The 20,821-nt window shown below is 40.4% G+C and overlaps 1 protein-coding gene across 1 annotated transcript in view; it reads right to left on the bottom strand.

Annotated features, from left to right (window-relative positions):
* MTUS2 (microtubule associated scaffold protein 2) overlaps positions 1-20,547 on the bottom strand; it is a 161,999-nt gene extending 141,452 nt beyond the window's left edge. The window contains exons 1-3 of the mRNA XM_066340362.1: positions 17,142-20,547; positions 10,914-11,154; positions 1,273-1,479 (exon numbers count right to left, since the gene is read on the bottom strand). Coding sequence (XP_066196459.1) covers positions 1,273-1,479; positions 10,914-11,154; positions 17,142-19,433 — 2,740 coding nt within the window. The 5' untranslated portion in view covers positions 19,434-20,547. The remainder of the gene's footprint in view (positions 1-1,272; positions 1,480-10,913; positions 11,155-17,141) is intronic.
* Between the last annotated feature and the right edge of the window lie 274 nt (positions 20,548-20,821).

Raw genomic sequence — 20,821 nt, 5'->3', positions numbered from 1 at the left:
CTTATATCAGATATTAGATATTCTGTCCTTAACACAGGTTTTATGTAGATAAAGACTAAAAGATTACAACACCAGATAAAAGGACCAAAGCATAAATGTAGGGTAAAAGCACAAAGTGAAAGAGGTTGACTAAACTCAAAGTTTATTACGAAATAATCAAAAATGAGTGATCAGTCCAACAGTAAAACAAGATACAAGCATGTTTGGAGACACTAGAAAAGTTAAAAGTCCCTGCTGACATTAGTCTTTTGCATTTCAATCACCCCATCTAAAGGGGAAAGCAAAAATCCTTAGGGTTTTGGATTGTATTAATAAATTGTATTTATTTTAAATTATTTCAAATTAATACAAACAGTGAAAGATTTAGGAGCCTGCAGCATCTTGTCTCCTCTGCTGCTTAATGTCACCTGGTGGCCCTGTCTGCACCCCTCCTGGGCGGATACCACTTGCTTTGATATTGACACAGTTCAGGCTCAATCCAGTCTTCAAAGAAAAACGGGCATGAAAATCCCTCAATCCCCCTTTGTGTTCTGAGCCCAGGGCATGCGCACATCTCCCAGGGACTGCGCAATCCAGTGGGTATTATCTTGTACTTAATAAAATTAACAGCCTTTGCAGAAAATAGGATTTGGAATAACATTTCTGCCAATGGGATCATTCAAAGTCTAGTAGATGTACCACGATATCAGTCCTGATCCCTTTCATATCACTGGTAGTATTTGCTCAATTTTCTGAACTAAATTTTTCCTACTGAATATTAAGAAGCAGAAGAAAAGTAAATGAGGAAGACTATATCTCTTATTTTAGATAGTTTTTGTCCTGGTCTGCATTGGCTGCCATGTGCTTGCCAAACACAGTTCACTCTGTTTATTTACTATTTCAGCTTGTAAGAAGGGATTGGTTCCAGGATTTGGTTCCAGGTAAAACCAAAACACAAGAAAGACTGCCTCAGATTCACTCTTAATGCAATTTTCTCTGTATCAGGGAAAAATATCTCCTCAGAATTCAGGTCCTATTCTACTGTTACTACTAATATTTTAAATAGCTGTTAGAATTTAATGATTGTTTATTAATATTCAATAATTATTAATAATATTTTTTTAAAACTTCACTGAGAAATCAAGACACCAAACCAAAGTCAGTGACACAAAAGAGATTAGTGAGTACCACAGATTTCATTAGTCCTGAACTATATGGAAACTACCGTGGGGACAATCCTGGAGCACATCTGTCTATTATCCCTCCAGAAAGAAGGGCATTTTGGGGACTTACGGTTAGTTGTCCTGCTCTGGTCACTCTGAGTGCTGTCATTGGACTGGTTGCTGGAGACAGAGGACACACTCGAGCTCCTGACAAAACCGAATGCAGCCAGCTTAGCTGCTGGCAACCGTGAATAACCCGGGGGACGGAGTCCAGAAGGGCAGGGCTTGGGGAGATTTGATTTTGCAGTACTTGGACATGATCCTTTCTTGAGATCAACTGAAAAAAGGAAAAAGACACTTTTGTTAAATAAATTTAATGGGAGACACTGAGCATTACCTGTATCTCCCCGCTACTTAAAGGCAGTATTGAGATTGAGTAAAAGTTTTAATGGCTGCAGTGACATCCTATTCTTTGCTGCATTGAAAAGACATTTGGTAGAAAAATTACAGGTCACAATAATTTTTAAAAGGTGAAATGTGCCAAGTACCCATGGGGAATAACTCAAACTTCCAGCAAAATAACATAGTTCAACACTGCTAAAAGTTTTTTTAATGTTATCTTCTTCAATGCTGTATCACTTTCTAATTTTCCATTTAGTATGCGCCAATTAAAAAAACTCACAGAGAAAAACACGCTATGCATAACCTCCGATTTTGGAAAGTATTGTAGACCAGCAACAATCCTCTTCAAGGACACAGGACTTCTTTGTATTTCATCAAAGAAAACACTTCTTTGAAGTTTTTCTTTCAAATTGCACTAAAAAAATCCCTTTTCTTGAGCCAAGCCTGGGAACAAGGACATGACCTGTGAAGTTGTACTTTTATAACATACCACTGGCCATTTCCACTGCTGGACTTCTTGCTAAGACATCAGCTCATGTGAGTGATATCCATGAAGTCTCAGACAACTGCCAGTAGCAGGTTTATGACACCTGAAATTATACCTGGAGTTAGACCACAACAGCAGCTCAGCTGTGACGTCTGCCTGTGGTTACTAACCACTCATCTGTCTTCAGCTTCTGTCCTAACCTGTATGCTGCTGCTCTTGCTCAGGCAAACTTTTCTAGGCAAATACAGAAAATTTTCAGGTTCATAAATATTCCTCTTTCCCTTCACAGGCCAAAGGTCCATGATCATGGCAGTCTTGCCTTCAAGGTCAAGGACAAAAGATTAGAGTTTGCTTTTGGCTGGAAGGTCTGGATACCAAGTGACTCCAGACCTCAAGTGTACATAAATTTGAACAGAGATTTTCTTCCTAGATTGGAGAATACCAGATTCCTGTTCCTTGTGGAATCCTGTGCCACAAAATTACATATTTTTTTACAAAAATATTGACCACAACCTCCAAAACCAGATGCTAGAGTGTTTAATCAAGATGAGTAGGATAGAAGGCAAGGCACCATTAAAAGCTATCAATATATTCTGCTAGAAAATACCACAAAGTCACCCTTTTTCCATTCTTATTCAGTGAACACTATTTACACACTAGCCTGGCACAAACTTCAAAGGAAGAAGTGAACATTTATAATATAAAGAAAAATACAAATTAACTGCACAGTAAGAATATGGTCATATTATTACAGTATTTAATTCTTTTGTAAACTATGTAGGTCACAGCCTTATTAATTTTAATGAAGCATTTCACTTTGAGAAGACTTTAGAGAAAACAAGGCTAACTCCTTTGAGCAGAAAAATGTTACAGGGATTTTGAAAGATATTTGTGTACCTCCTCACAATACTAATGCTAAGCTTTGTTTAACATAACTGAGCCTTTCCTTTTGAAACAGAAATAGGTGTAACACCATGGTGAAAATAGTTTTAACACATTCCTGTAAAGACGTAAAAAAATGTTACTTGCTCAATGAATAAAACAATTTATATACTCTAGGCTCTTAAAAAATGCATTTTTCTACCCACTTTTCCCAGGTTGAGGTCTTTATTAAGACTCAAGGAGATGCATGTCTGCAGCACCTTTCCCAGCCCGGAGAAGTACATGCTGTGCAGAGTAACCCAGATGAAAAGAACAAATATCTCTAGTGAGTAAAAAAAGACTGCTAAAATTCCCATTCACTTTTCTGGCACCAGCAGAGGCAACTTTGGACTATGATCCTGAATGTGGCTTCATTTGGATATTGTGAAGAGGGGCTCAGAAGCAGCCATGGGTTCCAGGTGCAGGTGAAGGGCAGAGCAGACACATTAGCACAGAGGAGAGACAGGCAGTGATGGTCACCATCAGTTTACTGCCAGGTTTGTGCAGTGCTGCTTTGACAGTGGTCTCCTGCAGCTGATTTATGGCTAGATGCAAAGCACCCAGACTTCTTCCAAACCCACTGCAAAATATTGCACGTGCTGCATCAGTGACAGGACCAAGCCCAGGCAGCCTCCAGATCTGAAGCCAAGACAAGTGCTCATGGTAAGCAGCTGCAGGTGCAAGGAACCTGACCAGCTCAGAGGCAGCAGGGGCTGCCTCTCATGGGTTTTACAGGTTTCTGAAAAATGCACCTGGACTACATAACCTGAGATTTCTTTTCCTCGATGATCTCTGAAAATTGAGGTGGAGGGAGAGATGTTTCCATTTTACAGCAACAAACTATAAATATCACAGACTTCCTCAAACAAAATAGGGGAAATACCACTGGGGCAGTGGGATAAAGTTAGAAATGGCTTTATTCAAAAAGCATTTCAAACATGCATGGCCTAGGGCGATGTGGCTCACCTGAGACTCCCAGGTCCCCAGTTCAGCCACAGGGATGCCCACATCAAGTCCCCAGACTGACTGTTCTCTGCAGTCTGTGACCAAGCATCACGAGTGTCACTTAAGAATTTCCTTAAAACCAAAAAGTTTTTGTGACAAACTGCCCAACAATCTTTACCTTTTCTTCAAAGTCCTTCCAGACTTGGGCAGAGGATTCAGCGGGTTTTTTTTCTCATAGTTTTTTTATGTGTTTCTAGTTTATAACTTCAATTCTAATTCCCTCTGAACTAACAATATTTTGCATCTTGAACTCATCATCACCCTTAAATTATTTTTTCACTTCTCCTCTTTGTAATCCCATTCTTCTGTACCATGAAGACCTGGGGGCAGGACATTATCCTCATTAGGGATGCATTCAAATCCTTAAAGCTAAGTAATTTTGTGTATCCTTTCTCATTAAAATACATGAGACATCAGCCTATGGTATGTACTTTCTGTTCTAAATATTATCAAGTTTTCTCATGCATGTTTTTTGCTTTATTTCTGTTCCTTAAAAGTATAGAAGTACTCCTGCAAACAAGGTCTGGGAGTTCAAAACAAAAGTTATTTTAATGAGCAGCTTTTATTTTAATAAAAATCTGCCCAAAAAAAGCTGCAAAATCTTTCTAGTTGCCTCACTGCCTGAAGCTAATTATAGAATTAAGTATTGTTGTCTGTATGCACACAAGTGATTTTCTATGACATTTCAAGCTGTTCCCATCCAGAAACATAAAAATATTTTGAGTTAGGGACTGACTGACACAAACTAGATGTGCCTGGGGACATTTAATAAAAGTCTGAACTTCACTTCTTATGTGTCCCACTGCATGAGAATTGCATCTTTGCGCACGGGTAAAAAGCAACTTTCATGTAACCTCTCTGTGAAATTTGAAATTTTTTTAGCTGCAATGAATGAAAAATTAAAGAAATGAGTTATACAGATATGCTCTTATGAAAAAGAGTAGCAGTTCAAGACTTTAAAACTCCATAATTTCGGGATCCTTGGCAAGTCTTTGTTACCTGGTCATAGGGCTTTTTGGTTTTCTTTGCTTTCCCTTTTTTTTTTTTGAATTTTTTTTTAGCAGCATTTCTGTTGAAACTTTAATCATTAGATGTCATTTTCTCTCACTTACTGATGATCTGAATATCATTATTCTCATTTTGTATTGGGAAATCTGGGGTAAAGAACTTTCCTCCAATGTCACTGCACCAGTCAGAGATAATACAAGCTGAGTTAACCCAGCTCAGAGTTAACCCAAACATTGCCATCTTTGCAGATTAGAAACAAATCATAAAGGTGAGCAACCTCCTCTGCTACCACTTCCTTTGTGGTTTCCCTGTAGAGATATAACAACTTCTCTCTGAACAAGAACTGATGAAAGGGGCTTTAAAACAGAGGCTTTCATGATTTACACCTAAACAGCAGTGAGCAGGCTGGGCCCAGCTGTCCTGATGGTCTCTCATCCAAATACTGTCAAGCCTGGGACAGTTCAGTTCCAAAGGCCAAACAGTTGTCACTGCTGAACATTGACTAATTTCTAATGGGTCAGTCCACCATCATATGTGGGTAGTAAATGCTCACCTCCTCATGATTCAGATTTAAAAGCACCAAAGAACTGCTCCCTGCCTTCCCAGCTCCCAGGCAAACCAAGCCTGGTTAGCACATTCTCAACACCCCAAGAACTTGTCATCTCACAATTCATTCAAGCTGCAAATGTCTGTGTTTGCTTGGCAGCTAATGTGAAAAGCACGGCATCCCTCAAGAACTTGCAGCACAGAAATCATCCCTGCATGAGTCTCACTAATTGCATTTTTCACTGGCAGCCCAGAGCAGCCAGAACACCTCTCTGCACTGCAGCTGCATCTCATCTGTCCACTGCCTGCTCAGAAGGGCTGTGGAGGTCCAGCCAGGGACAATGCTTGGCTCTCACCAGGAAGGAGGCAAGGCAGGAAGTATTTGCCTGTTCCTCCACCCAGATTGCTCCACATACTGCTCTTATGAATGACAGCTTGCTACAACTGTCATATAGACAACCCTTCTAATACGATGGGGTTTGGTCCCTTGAAGACATAGTAACTGGAGCAGAGAGGTGGCAGATGGCCATGTCTCAAGTAAGATGACAATGTCCTTAAAAAACTCACAAGGAAGTGTGTGCAATCCTTTGAATCCTAATTTTTTTTTTAATGAAATACAGTCAGATTGCTCTCTCAAAGAAAACAGGGAGAGCCAATTGAAAACTCTGCAGGTTAGTGGAAGACAGAGAACATTTTCCTCTCTAAACTATTCCCTTGCTCCTCTTTCATCAAACAGTTGAGAAGCTTGCCAGTTCAAACCAAAGTACCCCGGACTGCAAGTACAGGCAGAGCTGGAGTGGCAGTAAGGCAACATTTCAGGAAGTAGCCTCAAAACCTCTTTTCTATCAACAAATCTCATTTACATGTTCAATTAATAGGTCATTATTAGGTTATTTATTCCTGAGAATAAACATGAAAATAAAGCTTTCCTGCAGGGAGAAAGCTGTAGACATATTGTGGCATCTGGGATTAAATACATTATACATTTTCAAAGACACAAATAAATGCATATATCTGTGTCTATCCAAGGAATGAGAAGTATCCTCTATCCAAGGAATGAGAAATACTGCAAAAAATTGTCCTGATTTATGGGTAAGTTCTATCTTTAATGAAAGTTGACTTGTTTAGAAATGAGAGGAGCAACTAGACCCTCGGGACTGACAAGTTTAATGCACAGAGATGTGATAAAGAAGTAACATTTCATTAACTCACTCTTTGAGAAAAAAATACCCTAAACACTACTGAAAAATGTAGAATTAAGTTAAATTAATGAGCATAATTAAAGTGAAGTTTTAAAGATGAGATCTCTGTTGCACTTTTCAAAATCAAACATTAATTCCATCAAAATAATCAGCTAATGAATGCAAATCCTAACACACTTGCTTCAAGAAGTCTTTATAACCAAGGAAAACATATTAATATTTTACATGTTATAGACACAATATGCCTCAATGCTTGTTTTGAATTACAAGTTTCCCATAGAAAGAGCAGAGTTTATTTACATAAAACAAACAAATATTAAGCTTTCAGAGACTCTTAGGCACCTATAAGTATATAATAATTCAATGACCTCATATTTTACCTACTTTGTAGAACTCTTTTTCTTACAGTCAGGTTGCTTGTCTGACCTTCCTGAGGCAAAGCACCACCGAAGGAGTAGCACTGCTTAATAATGCATTTGCAGCCAGTACCCCCACATGTCCTGTATCCTACTGCTGTAGAAGGATCACTGGACCAACCACACTTTCGGCATTACACTTAGAGATCACACTTGAGGGAGCACTCATCATTACTTTACTTTCTACTTGGCATAATGTAAAACTAACAAAACCCTTAATGCACTTATAATACTTGCAGTCCATCACAGCAGTTCAGGGGTTTAATTATCAATTACTTCAGAGTCAGTTTTACGAGGATTAGTATTATACATGGGCCAAATCCCTCAGCTTATCAGTGCCGCTATACCAGACTGCTGCATTATGACTGGTATGGGAAAGGGGAATAAAATCCTCATTATGAGGCACTGCTGCTGTCCTCGATACTGTGCCACAGCAATTTCAGTTCAAAAGCCTCCGTGGTACTGCACGCTTTGTCACGGGATAGCAACTGGCTAGATCCCTCAGTTTCCATTACCTCAGGACAGGACTGATATCTCTAGGGTTGGAAACTGGATTAAAAGCTCAGGATCAAGCTGCAAGAGATGCTGATTAGCAATCTTGAAGGCAGGCCTGGTGTCCCTGGCAGAAAAATACCACTTAGTGCCTAGCTGCTTTTGCTGAAGTTACCCAAGTTCCTACACCCCACAATGCCCGTGAGCAAGTCTTGCTGGCTCTGCATCTCAGAGGCTGACCATATGTTCATGCATGTCATTTGATCATGTTTGCAAATATGACTCTATCAAAGCTGTGTTTAATCCTGTTTTTCAAACAGCGCAGCAGAACCAATTATGCAGATCAAATATACTGCAAATAATGCTACAGCTAACAGCCAAATAAAGGGAAAGAGGTTGAAGATGGTGTTGAGTACCTGAACACAAAAGGCAAAAAGGTGTCTGGCTCTACTATGAGCCCCTCTAATTAATAACCCAACAGCTCTGGCATGCCAAGGGTTGCTGTCCCATCCATCCCCTCCATGGCAACCAGCAACACATCTCTGGTCTGCTGTGTGCTCTGCCGTGAATACAGGCACAGGAATCAGTTCTCTGATGCCTCTGCACTCCTATACCAGTCTTGTCCTATCTTCTGTCACCTCAGCCTCTTTCATGAGCAATTAACTCTTCTTAAAAGTAAGTATTAAATACAAAAAGTCTGGTAAACTGACCTAAGAAGTTATGCATTGCTGAGAGAAAGATTAAATCATTTGAAGCATACAAGGAAAAAGTCTTTAGTCAAGGAAAAGGTGATTGTAAGAAAATCTTGAATGGATAATTGGGAAATAATATACCAAAAATAAATGCATGTAAAGAAATCAACATAAGATTTCAGAAGTACATGAAAGATAAGAGGAGGTATTGAACCAAAGGAGAGCAATGAAAAGTACTTTGCAACAGAATAAGCTACTGCAGAAAAATTAAACACATTCTTCATCCTGCAAGGAAAATGGAAGGTGAGATGCCAGAAGTGAAAACAATGTGTCCTGGGGTGGACAGTGAAAAACTGGAGACATTAGCAACCTCTCCAGTACAAGCCTCATGTAATTTGAAATCCATAAAAAAAGTCAGAGCCCAAAGACCAGATGAGGCACACTTTGGGGTCCTGAAAGAGATGAGAGATTATTGGACTACCAGGAGTTATCTTTAATAACCTTTCTGAAACAGTGAGGTATCAATAGACTAGAGAGGAACAAGTAAAACAACAGTTATAGGAAGGAAATTATGGAGAGCCATGAATTAAATTTGACCTCCAAAGCAGACAAGGTCTAAAAAATAATCAGTGCTTTTAAAAAATTAAAAATGTTAAAAATAACAACAAAAACAAAAACAAACAAAAAAACCACATCCACTTTTGAGAAATATGAAAATGTTAAGAAACACAATTTCAGTGGAATAGAATCACAGTAACATCTTGTGAGATTTACTTACATATACTTCTCATGCACTGGCTTTTTTAAAGGCTGTACTACAGACACAAAATGGTACTGATGAGCTGATCCTGTTTACATTTTAGAATGTCACATAACATAGGAAGACAGTAAATGAATACATGCAAGACAAGCTCCTGTATGGATTAAAAGTGGCTAAGGAAAAGTCATGTCTGCTAGCATCTATGATGCAGGATAATGTGGATAATGGATGGGTGATGAACAAAAATGAAGGTAGTGTTCATTTCTGAGGATCAGAAAAAAAATGTTTATTTGATAATAGGTCCTGTTTGCATTTTCTCTCGTATCTACCTCCCAAATTGGCTCCTGTAACACAAGGGCTTACCCTACTCATATCCTGAACTCACAGACTTTGCAGTTTCATTTAAATGGAAATTATGATCCAATTACCTGTATTCCCATGTTCAGTGCTGACTAAACTCAAGTCACAGGGCTGAAACAGTTTTTAGAACTGAGTCTGCAATCTTGGGGTGTCTCAGAAGTCACATACAGCTGAGTTTGGTCAGCTTCTGCTAATGGCATCAGCACAGATAAACTCCAGATGCAGGGTCCGATAGTAAAGGATACTAGCAAGAGGCACTGCATTACAGAGAACCTTGATTTTACTGATAAATCCCAAATCCTGTCAACCTGTATTACTGACTGAGACTATCCTTTCAGGGTAAAGTCGAGATGCTCTGGTGCATTTCCATTCTAAATTTTTCCAAATTTCTCCTGTTTCTTAGTATGGAGAAACAGACACTGGGGAGAGATGGTAATAATTTTCAAATACCTGCAAAGAGGAAAAGACCCCACAACTACTCCAGATGAAAGAGGACATAAACTGTAACAAAGGGGGTTAGGCAAAACACTAGGGAACACTTTTAACTTGAAAATAGCAGCTGCATTGGAGCAGTCCTTCTTTTGGAGGCTCCAAGATCTCATATTGAAGGTTTTTATAAACAGTTTTTCACAAAAAGGTTAAATAAGCATACATCAGAAGGAATCCCATCCTGGGGCAAGAGGAGGGATCATATGACCTTAAGTCATTAATTAACTTTAGCCCTTACGGCTATTTTTAAAAATCTCTGCAGCATCCTAGGCTGTTATACAGCTGCTACACTCCACTCTGGCAATGACTGATTTTTAGTTGTCTCTGACCTTGCTCCTGTTGAAATGTGCATGTTTTTAAACCTCCACACTTTTCCAGGCTACTAAGGAGTGTCCTGTAGAAGTAATTACTGTCTCTTCCTTGTGACACTGTATACTTCTCCTTCCAGCTCTTCTTGTGCTTTTCCCTCCCCTCTAATTCTGCTCAGGGTCATGCTGAGCTGGGCAGAAGCTAGGAAGAGAAAGGTATTAGAAGTGTTGTCTCCAAAGAGGTGTACACCAGGCCTTCAGAGAATCAAGATCTCTGTTTTTGAATGTTTGAACACTGCCCAGGTATTCAGAGCACAACATGGTGGGGAATGTCAAATCCAGACCGAACAGTGGGGTCGTCATGATGGAAGAAAATGTCCCATTACCTTCCCAAAGATTTTTCAGGCATTTACAAGGCAGAGGAAGATAAAAAGTGAAAAATGAGAATTATTATTGAAAACTATTCCTTTTCTTTGGCAATGACCTGCTAAACAACCTTTGCACAAGTCCCAGACTCCCTAGTCAGCCCTACTGCAGGATAAAAAGACATATCTCAAAGAGTGCTGTTGGAGCTTTGTAGTATCAGGTCAAAATGTTATTCATTTTTTGATTTTTCTGTCTTTAAAAAAAGTATCTTATTGGTGACTACAGTAAAGGGAAAGGAAAGAAAGCTCATACTTTACCTGAAGCATCAGGATGGTAGAGGCTGGGAGCACTTGTTATTTCTCCTTGTTGATGGAGACAACTCCCTGAGGACCTCTGACTTGCAATGAGAATCCTGCTCTTGGCAGAGGGCAACCTGGACACTGCACCCAGCCCTAACTGTGGCTTCAGGATCATGGCAGATCGATAAAAGCTTGGTGGCACCTCATAGTGACTGTACGGTGGAGGGCAAAATTCATCTTTCGCAGGCCTTTCCCCAACCTGCAGAAAAACCATTGACACAGATATTACACAATAAATCAGTAAACCCAGACAATATGGAGCTCCAAATTGCTTACAAAGGCTGAATTTCCCTCCTTGTGTATCTGGTCTTCAGATTCACACTGCAAACTTCCAAAAAGTTATGGTCTTACTATATGAATGGCTGTTCAAAAATACGAATATTACACTCTCAATATGCAACTACACCCAAATAAAGAATTGATGACTTCCCCAAAAGAAAATGGACAAATGGAAGACCTTCAACTAGTGAAAATGAGCATACTGTTAAGTCATAAAAGGTTATATTATTTACAGAGGTAGATACACTAAGAGAATGTGTAAGTGGAATTTTTATTAGAAGTTATTGAAAATATTCTTGCCCAGTTCTGGGAGAAGTTGGTTTTAACTTAGCTAAAAATAAAGCTGGAGGTGTTTTAGGTACATTTTACCAGAGAAATTGTACTGCCAAATAATTTCTGTGATAAAAAACCAAAACAAAACAGTAGGTTCTTATTGCAAAATGTTCCTTGCAATCTGTGCCCCTCTAGTTCCTGGAAAGAGAGCTGGTTGTGGACGTGAGCACACTTCTCTAACTTATGCTTTCAGAGGCCTGTTGAATATTTCAAATCACAGCTAGAAAATCCATCTGAATTGGATTTTCTCCATGTGAGTTGGAGGAAAAAAACCTATCAGATTTGCAAATGTGAAACTTTTACTATCTATCACAAATAGATGCTGTTTTGTTAAAATCACTGACAAATCTCTCAGTATTTTAATGGGCATTTACTGTAAGAACAGCAGACTAAGTCCCAAGCTGGAAGCATTTCCAGCTCATAGCTGGCTCACAGCACTGAGGAATGACCTGGTTCTATGATTCAGCCCTTGCATCTTTGTGCATTCAAGCTGGGCTCTGGCTCTCACCTTTCTGTGTTGCTTCATGACTCAGGACAAGACTGCAGAGTTTTCATCTCTCACATTTGCAAAGAATTGTTTGCTTTTCTGAGTAGAGCACCACTCCTTCACCATTTTCTTATAAAATGCAATATCATCATAATATAGAAAAGAACCTATGAATATTTTTTCAGTCAACCCATTTATGCCATGGGAAAAGAAAAAAAAAAGCATACGAAATAGGAAATCTGAACTAAATTTGTTTAAAAATTAATCAAAAAGTGCCACAGGCTACCTAGGAAGAAATGTAACTGCCAATTAATTAACTCTGCTGTAAGTTATGATGCATATAATATGCCAAATCAATTTCTATTTAGCAATTATAAGCATTAGAATATGCACTTCAACATTGGCTATAAAAGCTTTGATCCTAGCTCCTCCAAGAGCTTTAATCCTAATTTAGCAAATCTTTAATATGCTAAAAGACAAAACTGGCCTAAAACTATGAAATATAGAACATTTGAGGCCTTTGCACAGGAACTAGGAGGGCAGATGCAACAAACATTGAGCTTTATAGTTTTGCCCTATATTTCTTCCTCTGTTTGCAGTCCTATTTCCTGCCATTAGATCTTTCTCTTTCCTTTTTTATTATACTCCCATGACCTATTTTAAGTTAGGATGCAGTTTTTTGCTGTACAATATGAATGATTCTGTAGGCTTGGACTGCAGATGTCTGGCTTCTTACTTTCAGCTTCTAGATATGAGATGGCTTTCTGGATAAGCCTCAGTTATCTCCACTCTCCCTGATAAATTTATTTCTATCAGATTACGCTATGCATACTATCATTTCATATTTAAATGAAAGTTAAACACCAGTGCCAAGTATTTCAGCATAAGGAAAAAGAAAATCTTTACATATAGAAAATAAGCATTTCTTATAAACTGAGTCAGTTTATTCAAATCTTCTCTCACTCCTTTTTTTTTTTTTTTCTTTATTGAGAGTATGCTAGGAGTAACAGAGAAAAGCAACTAACATGGACACAAAACCGATTGATCACAGCACAAAACCTCGTCTCAAGCTGAGAGAAGTGAGGACTTAAAAATAGAATAATTTAGATTGGGAAAGACCCTTAAGATAATCAAGTCCAACTGAATTTGCCCAAGTATCTTTCAAGAATTAGATATTTTTTTAAGATCCCAATTTTGGAGGACATAAACGTTATGAAGATAAACTTTTTTTCCTTTCTATTTAGCTGTTAATTCATGAAGTGTAAAATTCAACTTTTCTCAGTAGAACTACATAAAATTATTGCCATTTTAAAGCTCTTCAGAAAGATATGGATTAATATGGTCTCTGTTAGCACCCTGTACTAGATTTTTGTATGAGTGACTTCTAGAGACGTGATCTGTTGCAGCTTGTCCACCAAGAAAGTCAGCCTAGAGTTTTTTCTGTGGGACTGTCTGGTCATTACCCATACACCCATGAATTAATTTGTTAGAACGAGCCAGAAAAGTCTGCAACAAATACTCTGAGCCTGCAGGAATTTCCACAGGCTGGGTATTCCTAAGCAGAGCTGGCAGCATGGCCAGCAGGTAGGGATGCCCAACACTTTCTTTCATGTTACTTTGTTTATAGCATCATCAAACATTAATGCCTCGAGGAAGAATTTGCTTGTTAAGTGTCTGCTTCAGGCAATTCTTTGGGAAAAGAGTTGACAACATCAGTTCAGGCAGTTCAAATAGCAGGATCAAGGGGACAAAGTTTTGGGTTGACTATATATGAAACAACTTCCCCAACTGCTTTTAACCTCAGCAGGCTTTTTTCTTTCAGCAGACTTTGGTCCATCCTCTCTGGAGCACAATGATGCCTGTGCTGGGGAACAGACCCAAAGCAGTGGTTGAATAGGGCCAGCACAGTCTTGGTGAGGCAGGCAGGAGAGCTGGTGATCAGCAGACCTCCTTACGGACCCTCACTAGATCAAGGGTCTTGGCAGCAGCCTTAAAATAGTGAATAAAGTGTCCAATGACCACTCTCCAATGGCACACAGACTGTACCTGTACGGGTAAACTCTCAGTCTGCAGATCAGGCTGATCCATGCTGGTCCTTGGGAGCAGCCTCTGGGTGAGCACGCTCTGGCAGAATTGGGTCCTGAGCTGGGGAGTGTGCTCCCAGTCCAGCAGTACAGACAATCTTTCCTAAGCCTTGGAGGCCATCTCATTTCACAGTTCAATTCACTAGGACAGATAGAGCCTTTGGGTCCCTGTTACTTGATTTGCCCTATAACTTCCCACAGAGGCAACTGGGAGAACAAAGAGCCCACAAACATCCACTGGTGCTGACTAGAAGAGGGTGAGCTCCACAGTGAGATGGGGAGCCCACGATGGGATGAAAGATGTGGATAGCAGTGACCTGCCCTGGAAAACAATTGGTTTTCTTAAGCATTTTGCATTTCATCTTGAGAGGTTTTCTTTTCTTTTTTTTCTTTTTTGATGAAGATGGGCATGAAAGATCTGTCTATACTCTGCCAATCTTCTAAAAAACAGCACTAGGGGAGCTGCCAACTACACAGGCAAGGCTGCCTGTTCAGCCTTAGCTCAATTCTGCTGTGGACCCAAACCCTCAGCACAGCCAGACTGCCTTTGTGCTGGAGCTGGGATTTTTGTCTGAGCTGTCCTGAGTGGGCTTTTGGTACAGGCAGCTCAAGAGGCCCTGCAGGCTTCCCACTGCACAAAGGTAGCCCCCAAGTCTCTCTCATAGAGTTCTCTGGGCCTTTTCTTGAAGTCTCCTGTCCAAGATGGCACCTTCCTATTTCTTCTACGCCCGGCACCCAGAGGAATATTTAATTGTTCCTACCACTTGGCTGAATGATGCTTAGAGATTACAGGTTTGACCTGTTAACCGATATTAACACTATCATAGCTATATAAGGAGCTACTGAATGCTAATCAAAGCTCTCCAAAGTCAGAACTGGATGTGTGAAATACGTCAAACTGGGATGTTTTTCTCTAACCAAGACAGTGGCCATCATGTCAGAGTCTCCTTGTCTCCAAAACCTGTGAGTCTTCCACGTTCTCCCCTCAGCTCAGTGATTTTGATCTATTTCAATGCATCCTAATTGGTTTCTTTTGGATTACACATCACTCATCTGCTACTAACCCATACTGTGCACAGTTGCTCCTTTAAGCATCTGTTCACCTCCATGGATTGATAATTTTCCTTTCTCTTGATCCATACTGAGCCAATTCAGGCCCCTTTGTATTCCTCCAGCTGGCAGGACAGCCAGGTTACTGCTTTTAAGGTGGCAGTCCAAGAAAGCAGATTCCACCCTCTGTTTCAGCTCCTGACTCGTGGGCTAATGCAAACTCATAATGCAAACTGTAGTTTGACTTTTTTCTTTTCCACCTCTTCCCCAGTCAGTCCAGCTTCTCTGAAGAAGCAGCTCGCTTGGGTTCAGGTATTCCCTTGTTGAAATACCTACCAAAAGTCATATTTCTTGGAGGAATAGGGGAAGATGCTTTGTAACCTCTCCAGCCCATAAGTGCCCTACTTCTAACCCTAACCTAGAGAAAATCACACAGCAGACTTGCCACAACCCGAGTCCTTCTCATGCTAAAAACAGTCCTCAGCAGTGCTCAGAAGTCCGTCCTTTGTTCACAGATGTGTCTGCTGATTATCAGAACCTCAACTCTCACAGACACCTGTGGTCTTCAGAGGGTCATGCCACCAACAGCCAAACAGCCAGTGCACAGTGTGGGTAATTTTGGCTTTCATTCCATTGCCAAGCATTAAACAGTAATAACCTAGAAATTTCCCCTCACCTTACAAGGCGATTGTGAAGATATACAAATAATGGCTGGAATAGACAAACTCCCAAAGATTTTAGTAATTCTTTCTCCAGACATAAAATATAAGGGACAGAGCTGAAAACTGAAGTTAAAGAGAAAAGGACAGCAAACACTGTTCTTTCTGTGTTGGTGATGAGAAATAATTATAATCTTTGCTCACTTCAGTAGGTTTCTGTTTAATATGCCATAAGGGTCAACCCACACTCATACACAGTATCTTAATTTGGGTATTTGCCAGGTTTTGACTGCCAACACTGTCACTAATTTATTTCAATGCTGTTTCTTGGATTGAAATCATAAGTACGTAGAATGAGGTAGGGAGTAATAACACCACAAAACACAGAGCAAAAAAACATATCCTTTTTTAAAAGACTCATTCAAATAAAATCACCTGTGTTATCTTCAGTGTTTATATGAAAATCTTGCTTGTTGAACTACCACAGCTCCCAAGCAGTGGATGCAAGAGCACACAGACACAGCTTGCTCTTCCCTGTTCTTTCTCCACCTACCAAACAAGCTCATCCTTCCTCTACTGTGCTCACCTTCCAGCAGGGATTTCAGGAACCCAAGGCTCCTGCCCAGTTTAGCAAGGCAGAAATACAGTGAGTTATCTGGGACCAGAGTTATCTAGAGGGATTTCCATCATATTTTGGCTGCTCAGAATGGCTTTCTGGGGAAAAGAAGAAATCTTTTTTGACATGTAGGTCTGTGTAAGAAACAGCATTAAAATTAGTCAAAAGTAAATCTTCTTTTGTATTATATGTATAATACAAAAAGAGCTCTGGTAGTCCCTGGGTTTCCATACAGCTAAACAGAATGGAATTAGTTTAGACTCTAGTGCTCTAACTACAAAAACCTGCCAACTTTCCCATTATGAAGGAAAAGTCTGTATGGGCAAATAACTGTATTTCCCAAAGCTATTCTCTGGGAAGTAAAAAAAAAAAAAAAAAAAAAAAAATTACTCAATTCAGCATGTCTTTTTCTTTCTATTTACCCTATTTATAATACTAGCAGGTGACTCATTTGCTGCAAAATGCTGGAAGAGCACAGTGAAGATGTCCAGTAACAGCTAAGGTATCACAACAGGGTCAGTACCAGAAACAGCTGGGTAAGTTTATCCCTAATGATCACACACTGTTTTAGGATTTATTTCTTATTTGAGGTTTGAGAACAAACTTCAGGCAGCAGCAAATAAGCAAATGATCACCACTCAACACACAAAAGCAGCTGTCTCAGCCGCAGAAACTTACCTCCTGCAGAAACTTCTCGCTCATCGGAGTGAAGTGATGACCTGGGGGCCTAATTCCTGACACTACCAGTCCAGAACCAAAGAGTCTTGGTTTCTGGAGGTCAGGTTTAAATTTGTCATACAGGATGCCAGCAGGCTTTGCCTCCCCTCCGTTGGACGCCTTCTGCTCCGCAGGGATGGGCACGCCGCAGGCGGGGCTCTCGAAGGGCAGCCCTGCCGGCGCGAACAGGGGGTCCAGCTGCTCTATGGAACGAGGGTTCCTCCTAATGTACGTGATGATTTTAGGCCTCACAGGTTTGGGCCGGGGGATGGCAGGTTTTATCTCAGCGCCTTCTTCCAGCTTTTCACTGCAGTCACTGTCCGCACCGGCCTTATCTGTGAGGGAGCCCTTGGGGTGAACCAGGATAGGTTTTGGGATGGCGCTGCTGCAAGCAGTCTTGATAGGCACTTTAGGGGATATGTTTAACAACTGTGTGCTGTCAGTGGGAGGTAGGACTGGGGAGGGTGACAATTTGTCATCATGAAGTGCATAAAGGTCTTTCAAATTAGTGTTGGACAGTGTGGGCTGACCATTAACATCCGGCGTTGCCACCGGGCGCACGGGAGTTGGGACACAGAAAAAGACATCCGCCTTTGCTGGAATGTTACAGCTCTCTGGTGCTTCCTCTGGAGGATGTTTCTGTGCATTAGCTGTTTCTTTACTTGAAACAGAAACATTTGAGGTTTCCACATGACTGCTGTGACTGTCAGGTTGTTGGTTTGACACTGTCTCTGCACTGAGTGCTCTGTGATGCTCTGAGGGATCAGAGGCAGGCACAGCAGCATCCTCAGTACTTTCTTTGACTAGCATCAGTTTATTCTCATTAACTTTCAAGGGTTTGCTGTCAGGTCGATTAATATCATGTATAGGAGATATCTGTTCATGCACTGTTTCAGTGCAACCTGTGTCAACCTCATGCAAATTTTTGTTTTTTCTCGGTGTCACTTTGATGCTGGATTTGCTACTGCAGTTGAGTGGAAATATTGTTTCCATTTCCTCATCAGTAGAATATTCCTCATCAGCCTGGCTGGTTGCCCTGCTGTCACTGTCGTTGCCTCCTCTCCCTTCCCCACTGATGGTGACGCTATCATTTTGCAATTTATCATCACGATGAGTTACTACCTGGCTTGACAACGGGTCCTCTACTCTATTACAGGTGTCTTGAAAATGGGATAATTGAACTTTTGACGTGTCAGACCCAGGGCTTTTCTGTTCCTGCACTGCTGTATTTTCAGCTCTTGGACACCCCAGGAACTCTACCAGCATAATTCTCTCTATCTTTTGTGGACATGTATTTTTATACTGTAGAGATGGTGCAGTCCTAAGATCCAGTTTTTTACTTTTATCACCCTGACCTAATTGTGCTTCTGATTTACTAGCAACCTCATTGAGCTTAACAGCTGAATGTTGAGAATGAGAAGTATGCAGTGTGCTTTCAATGCTAACATTTGGTACATTTTCTGCTTTACTTGTTTTCTTGTTCCCTGAGGTAGATGGTTTGGAATAAAAAACAGTATTTTCCTCTGAGGTATTGTCAAGTGGACGAAACACCATCCCAAGAAAATGATCTGTGGATGTTTTTTGGGATTTCTCTGTACTTCCCACCAACTGGTGAGACCTGTCGATGGAGTCCAATGATGCAGAAAGCAGACGTTTACATGACACGCGGCCAACGCCATCTTTTGCAAATGTTTCAGGCTGAGGAGAAAATTTACTCGGTCTTCCCAAAGAAAGCCTTTTGATTCTCTCCACCTCCACAGTCCTGGACATTTTTCCCTTAGGAAAGTTCTGGGTGAAGTCAATATCACCTTTGGAGACAACCTCCAGGTTGGCATCATTTGTGCTACTTTTTAAATTGGACAGACTTTGTCCTCGGCTAATCCTGATATGCCTTGATATATCCTTAGCTTCGCTGGTCCTACAGTCTTTCCCCATTTCCCTGCTTGTGGTGGAGGGCAGCTTACTTTCCTGTACACTGTTGTGACAGGTTCGAGAGTCTTTGAAGGTCAGAAGTTTATTCTGCTCTGTAGGCAGATGACTCACTTTCTCTGTTCCTCCAGAGTATATATTCCCACTCTCATCTGTCAGATCATGTTTCTTAACATCTCCGTCAGTGGTTCTAACTTTTGTTACAATTTGGTTGGCATTGGTATCCCCAACATTCACTAGGCTTTCATTATTGTTTCTTATTTCACTGCGGTTGTCCTGAAGCTGGGAATAACATGACTTGTTTGGAATTAGTGGAGCACTCATTTTGAAGCTTCAGGTGACTGCTTTTCTTTTTTCCTTTTTCTTTTCTTTTTTCTTTTTCTTTTTTTTTTTTTTTAGCAGTTCTAATTAATGAGAAGGTGTTTTCCCCTATCAGATTAACTTTTATGCATGCTTCAGTTATATATTTAAATTGGAACTGATGAGTAGAAAATTCATCATCAGAAGGCTTGAAGTCTCTCCTCAGAGTCACATTTTTCTGCTGCTCAGTTTTCTCTTCTGCAGCTTCTGGACCTAGGAAATCTTTATGACGTGCTGTAGAGAGGTTCAACAAAAGCAAAATAGATCTGCCAAGTTCCCTCTGAATGAGAGCCAGTTAATCCAGCCAACCTAAGGGGGAAAAAAAACCCAAACACAAATAAAACAAAAAACCCAAACAGACAACATTACACCGATGTCAGGAATTATGGTAACTAAATCAAAGTTAAAATCAACAGCACTCCCAGGTATAGCCCCAGGACAGAGTGTTTTCAAACACTTTAAATGCTGTTTCAATCACAGCTTTGCTCCCAGCAAAGGTTCTTAGTGTAGCACAGATCTCTGACTCTAGAAGTTACACAGCAAAAACTGTCCTGGTTAGAGGAGTGGTTGTTACTGGTTTTAAGACACATAGGTTTACAACTGGAAATAGGCAAAAATAGCCAGGTGAGGATGGGGTCTAGTTTTGAGGGTCTAACATTTGCATATTGCTTCAACAATTATTACACCAAGAGTGGCTACCAAAGCATTTAAAGCATCACTGTATAGATTATCTATAAATAATAAAATTCCAGGTCCATAGAAGTTGTTTACGGGTTTCTGTCCTTGCCTTGTAGAAATCATTGCCATTCTTGTCCTGACACCCCATCCCCTTTGATATTTTTTAGCCAGATCTATAGAATCTAAGAAAGCAAAAGCTATGGCTGGAGGCATGCAAAGAAAAAAAGTATTTTTTTCTGAGACAGATAAATGTGTTTATTTTTAAATATAGAGGATTATACACCAATCCCAATACAGTGCATCTCCTTTTGGCCCCCTCACACGTGTGGCTTCAGGAACCCAGATTTTGTCCTCTATACCTCCAACAAGATAAAGGTGAGATTTCTGTCTATCTTATGCCAAAATTCACTCTCTGAGGTATTCCTTTTATCCTGGGGGTTCATACCCTTCATCATAAAGGAACATGGGCATTGGAAATTGGAACATGCTCCACAGTTCCCAGAAGCTGGAATTCAAAGCACTTGTGATACTCCCAGCTGAGCTGGGTTTCTAGCCAAGGGCTCACAGGGGCACTAATTAGAAGTGCTGAATAAGTCCAGTGCTCTGTCTACAGTATCTGGGTGCCAGTCTGGGTCCCTGTGTTCACTGAAAGTGTGTAAAGAGGCTGAGCTGGT

The sequence above is a fragment of the Sylvia atricapilla genome, chromosome 2 (genome assembly GCF_009819655.1).
Source record: "Sylvia atricapilla isolate bSylAtr1 chromosome 2, bSylAtr1.pri, whole genome shotgun sequence".
Lineage (NCBI taxonomy): Eukaryota > Metazoa > Chordata > Aves > Passeriformes > Sylviidae > Sylvia > Sylvia atricapilla.
The sequence above is the reverse complement of the archived record's forward strand: the minus strand, read 5'-3'. Positions and strand labels throughout refer to the sequence as shown.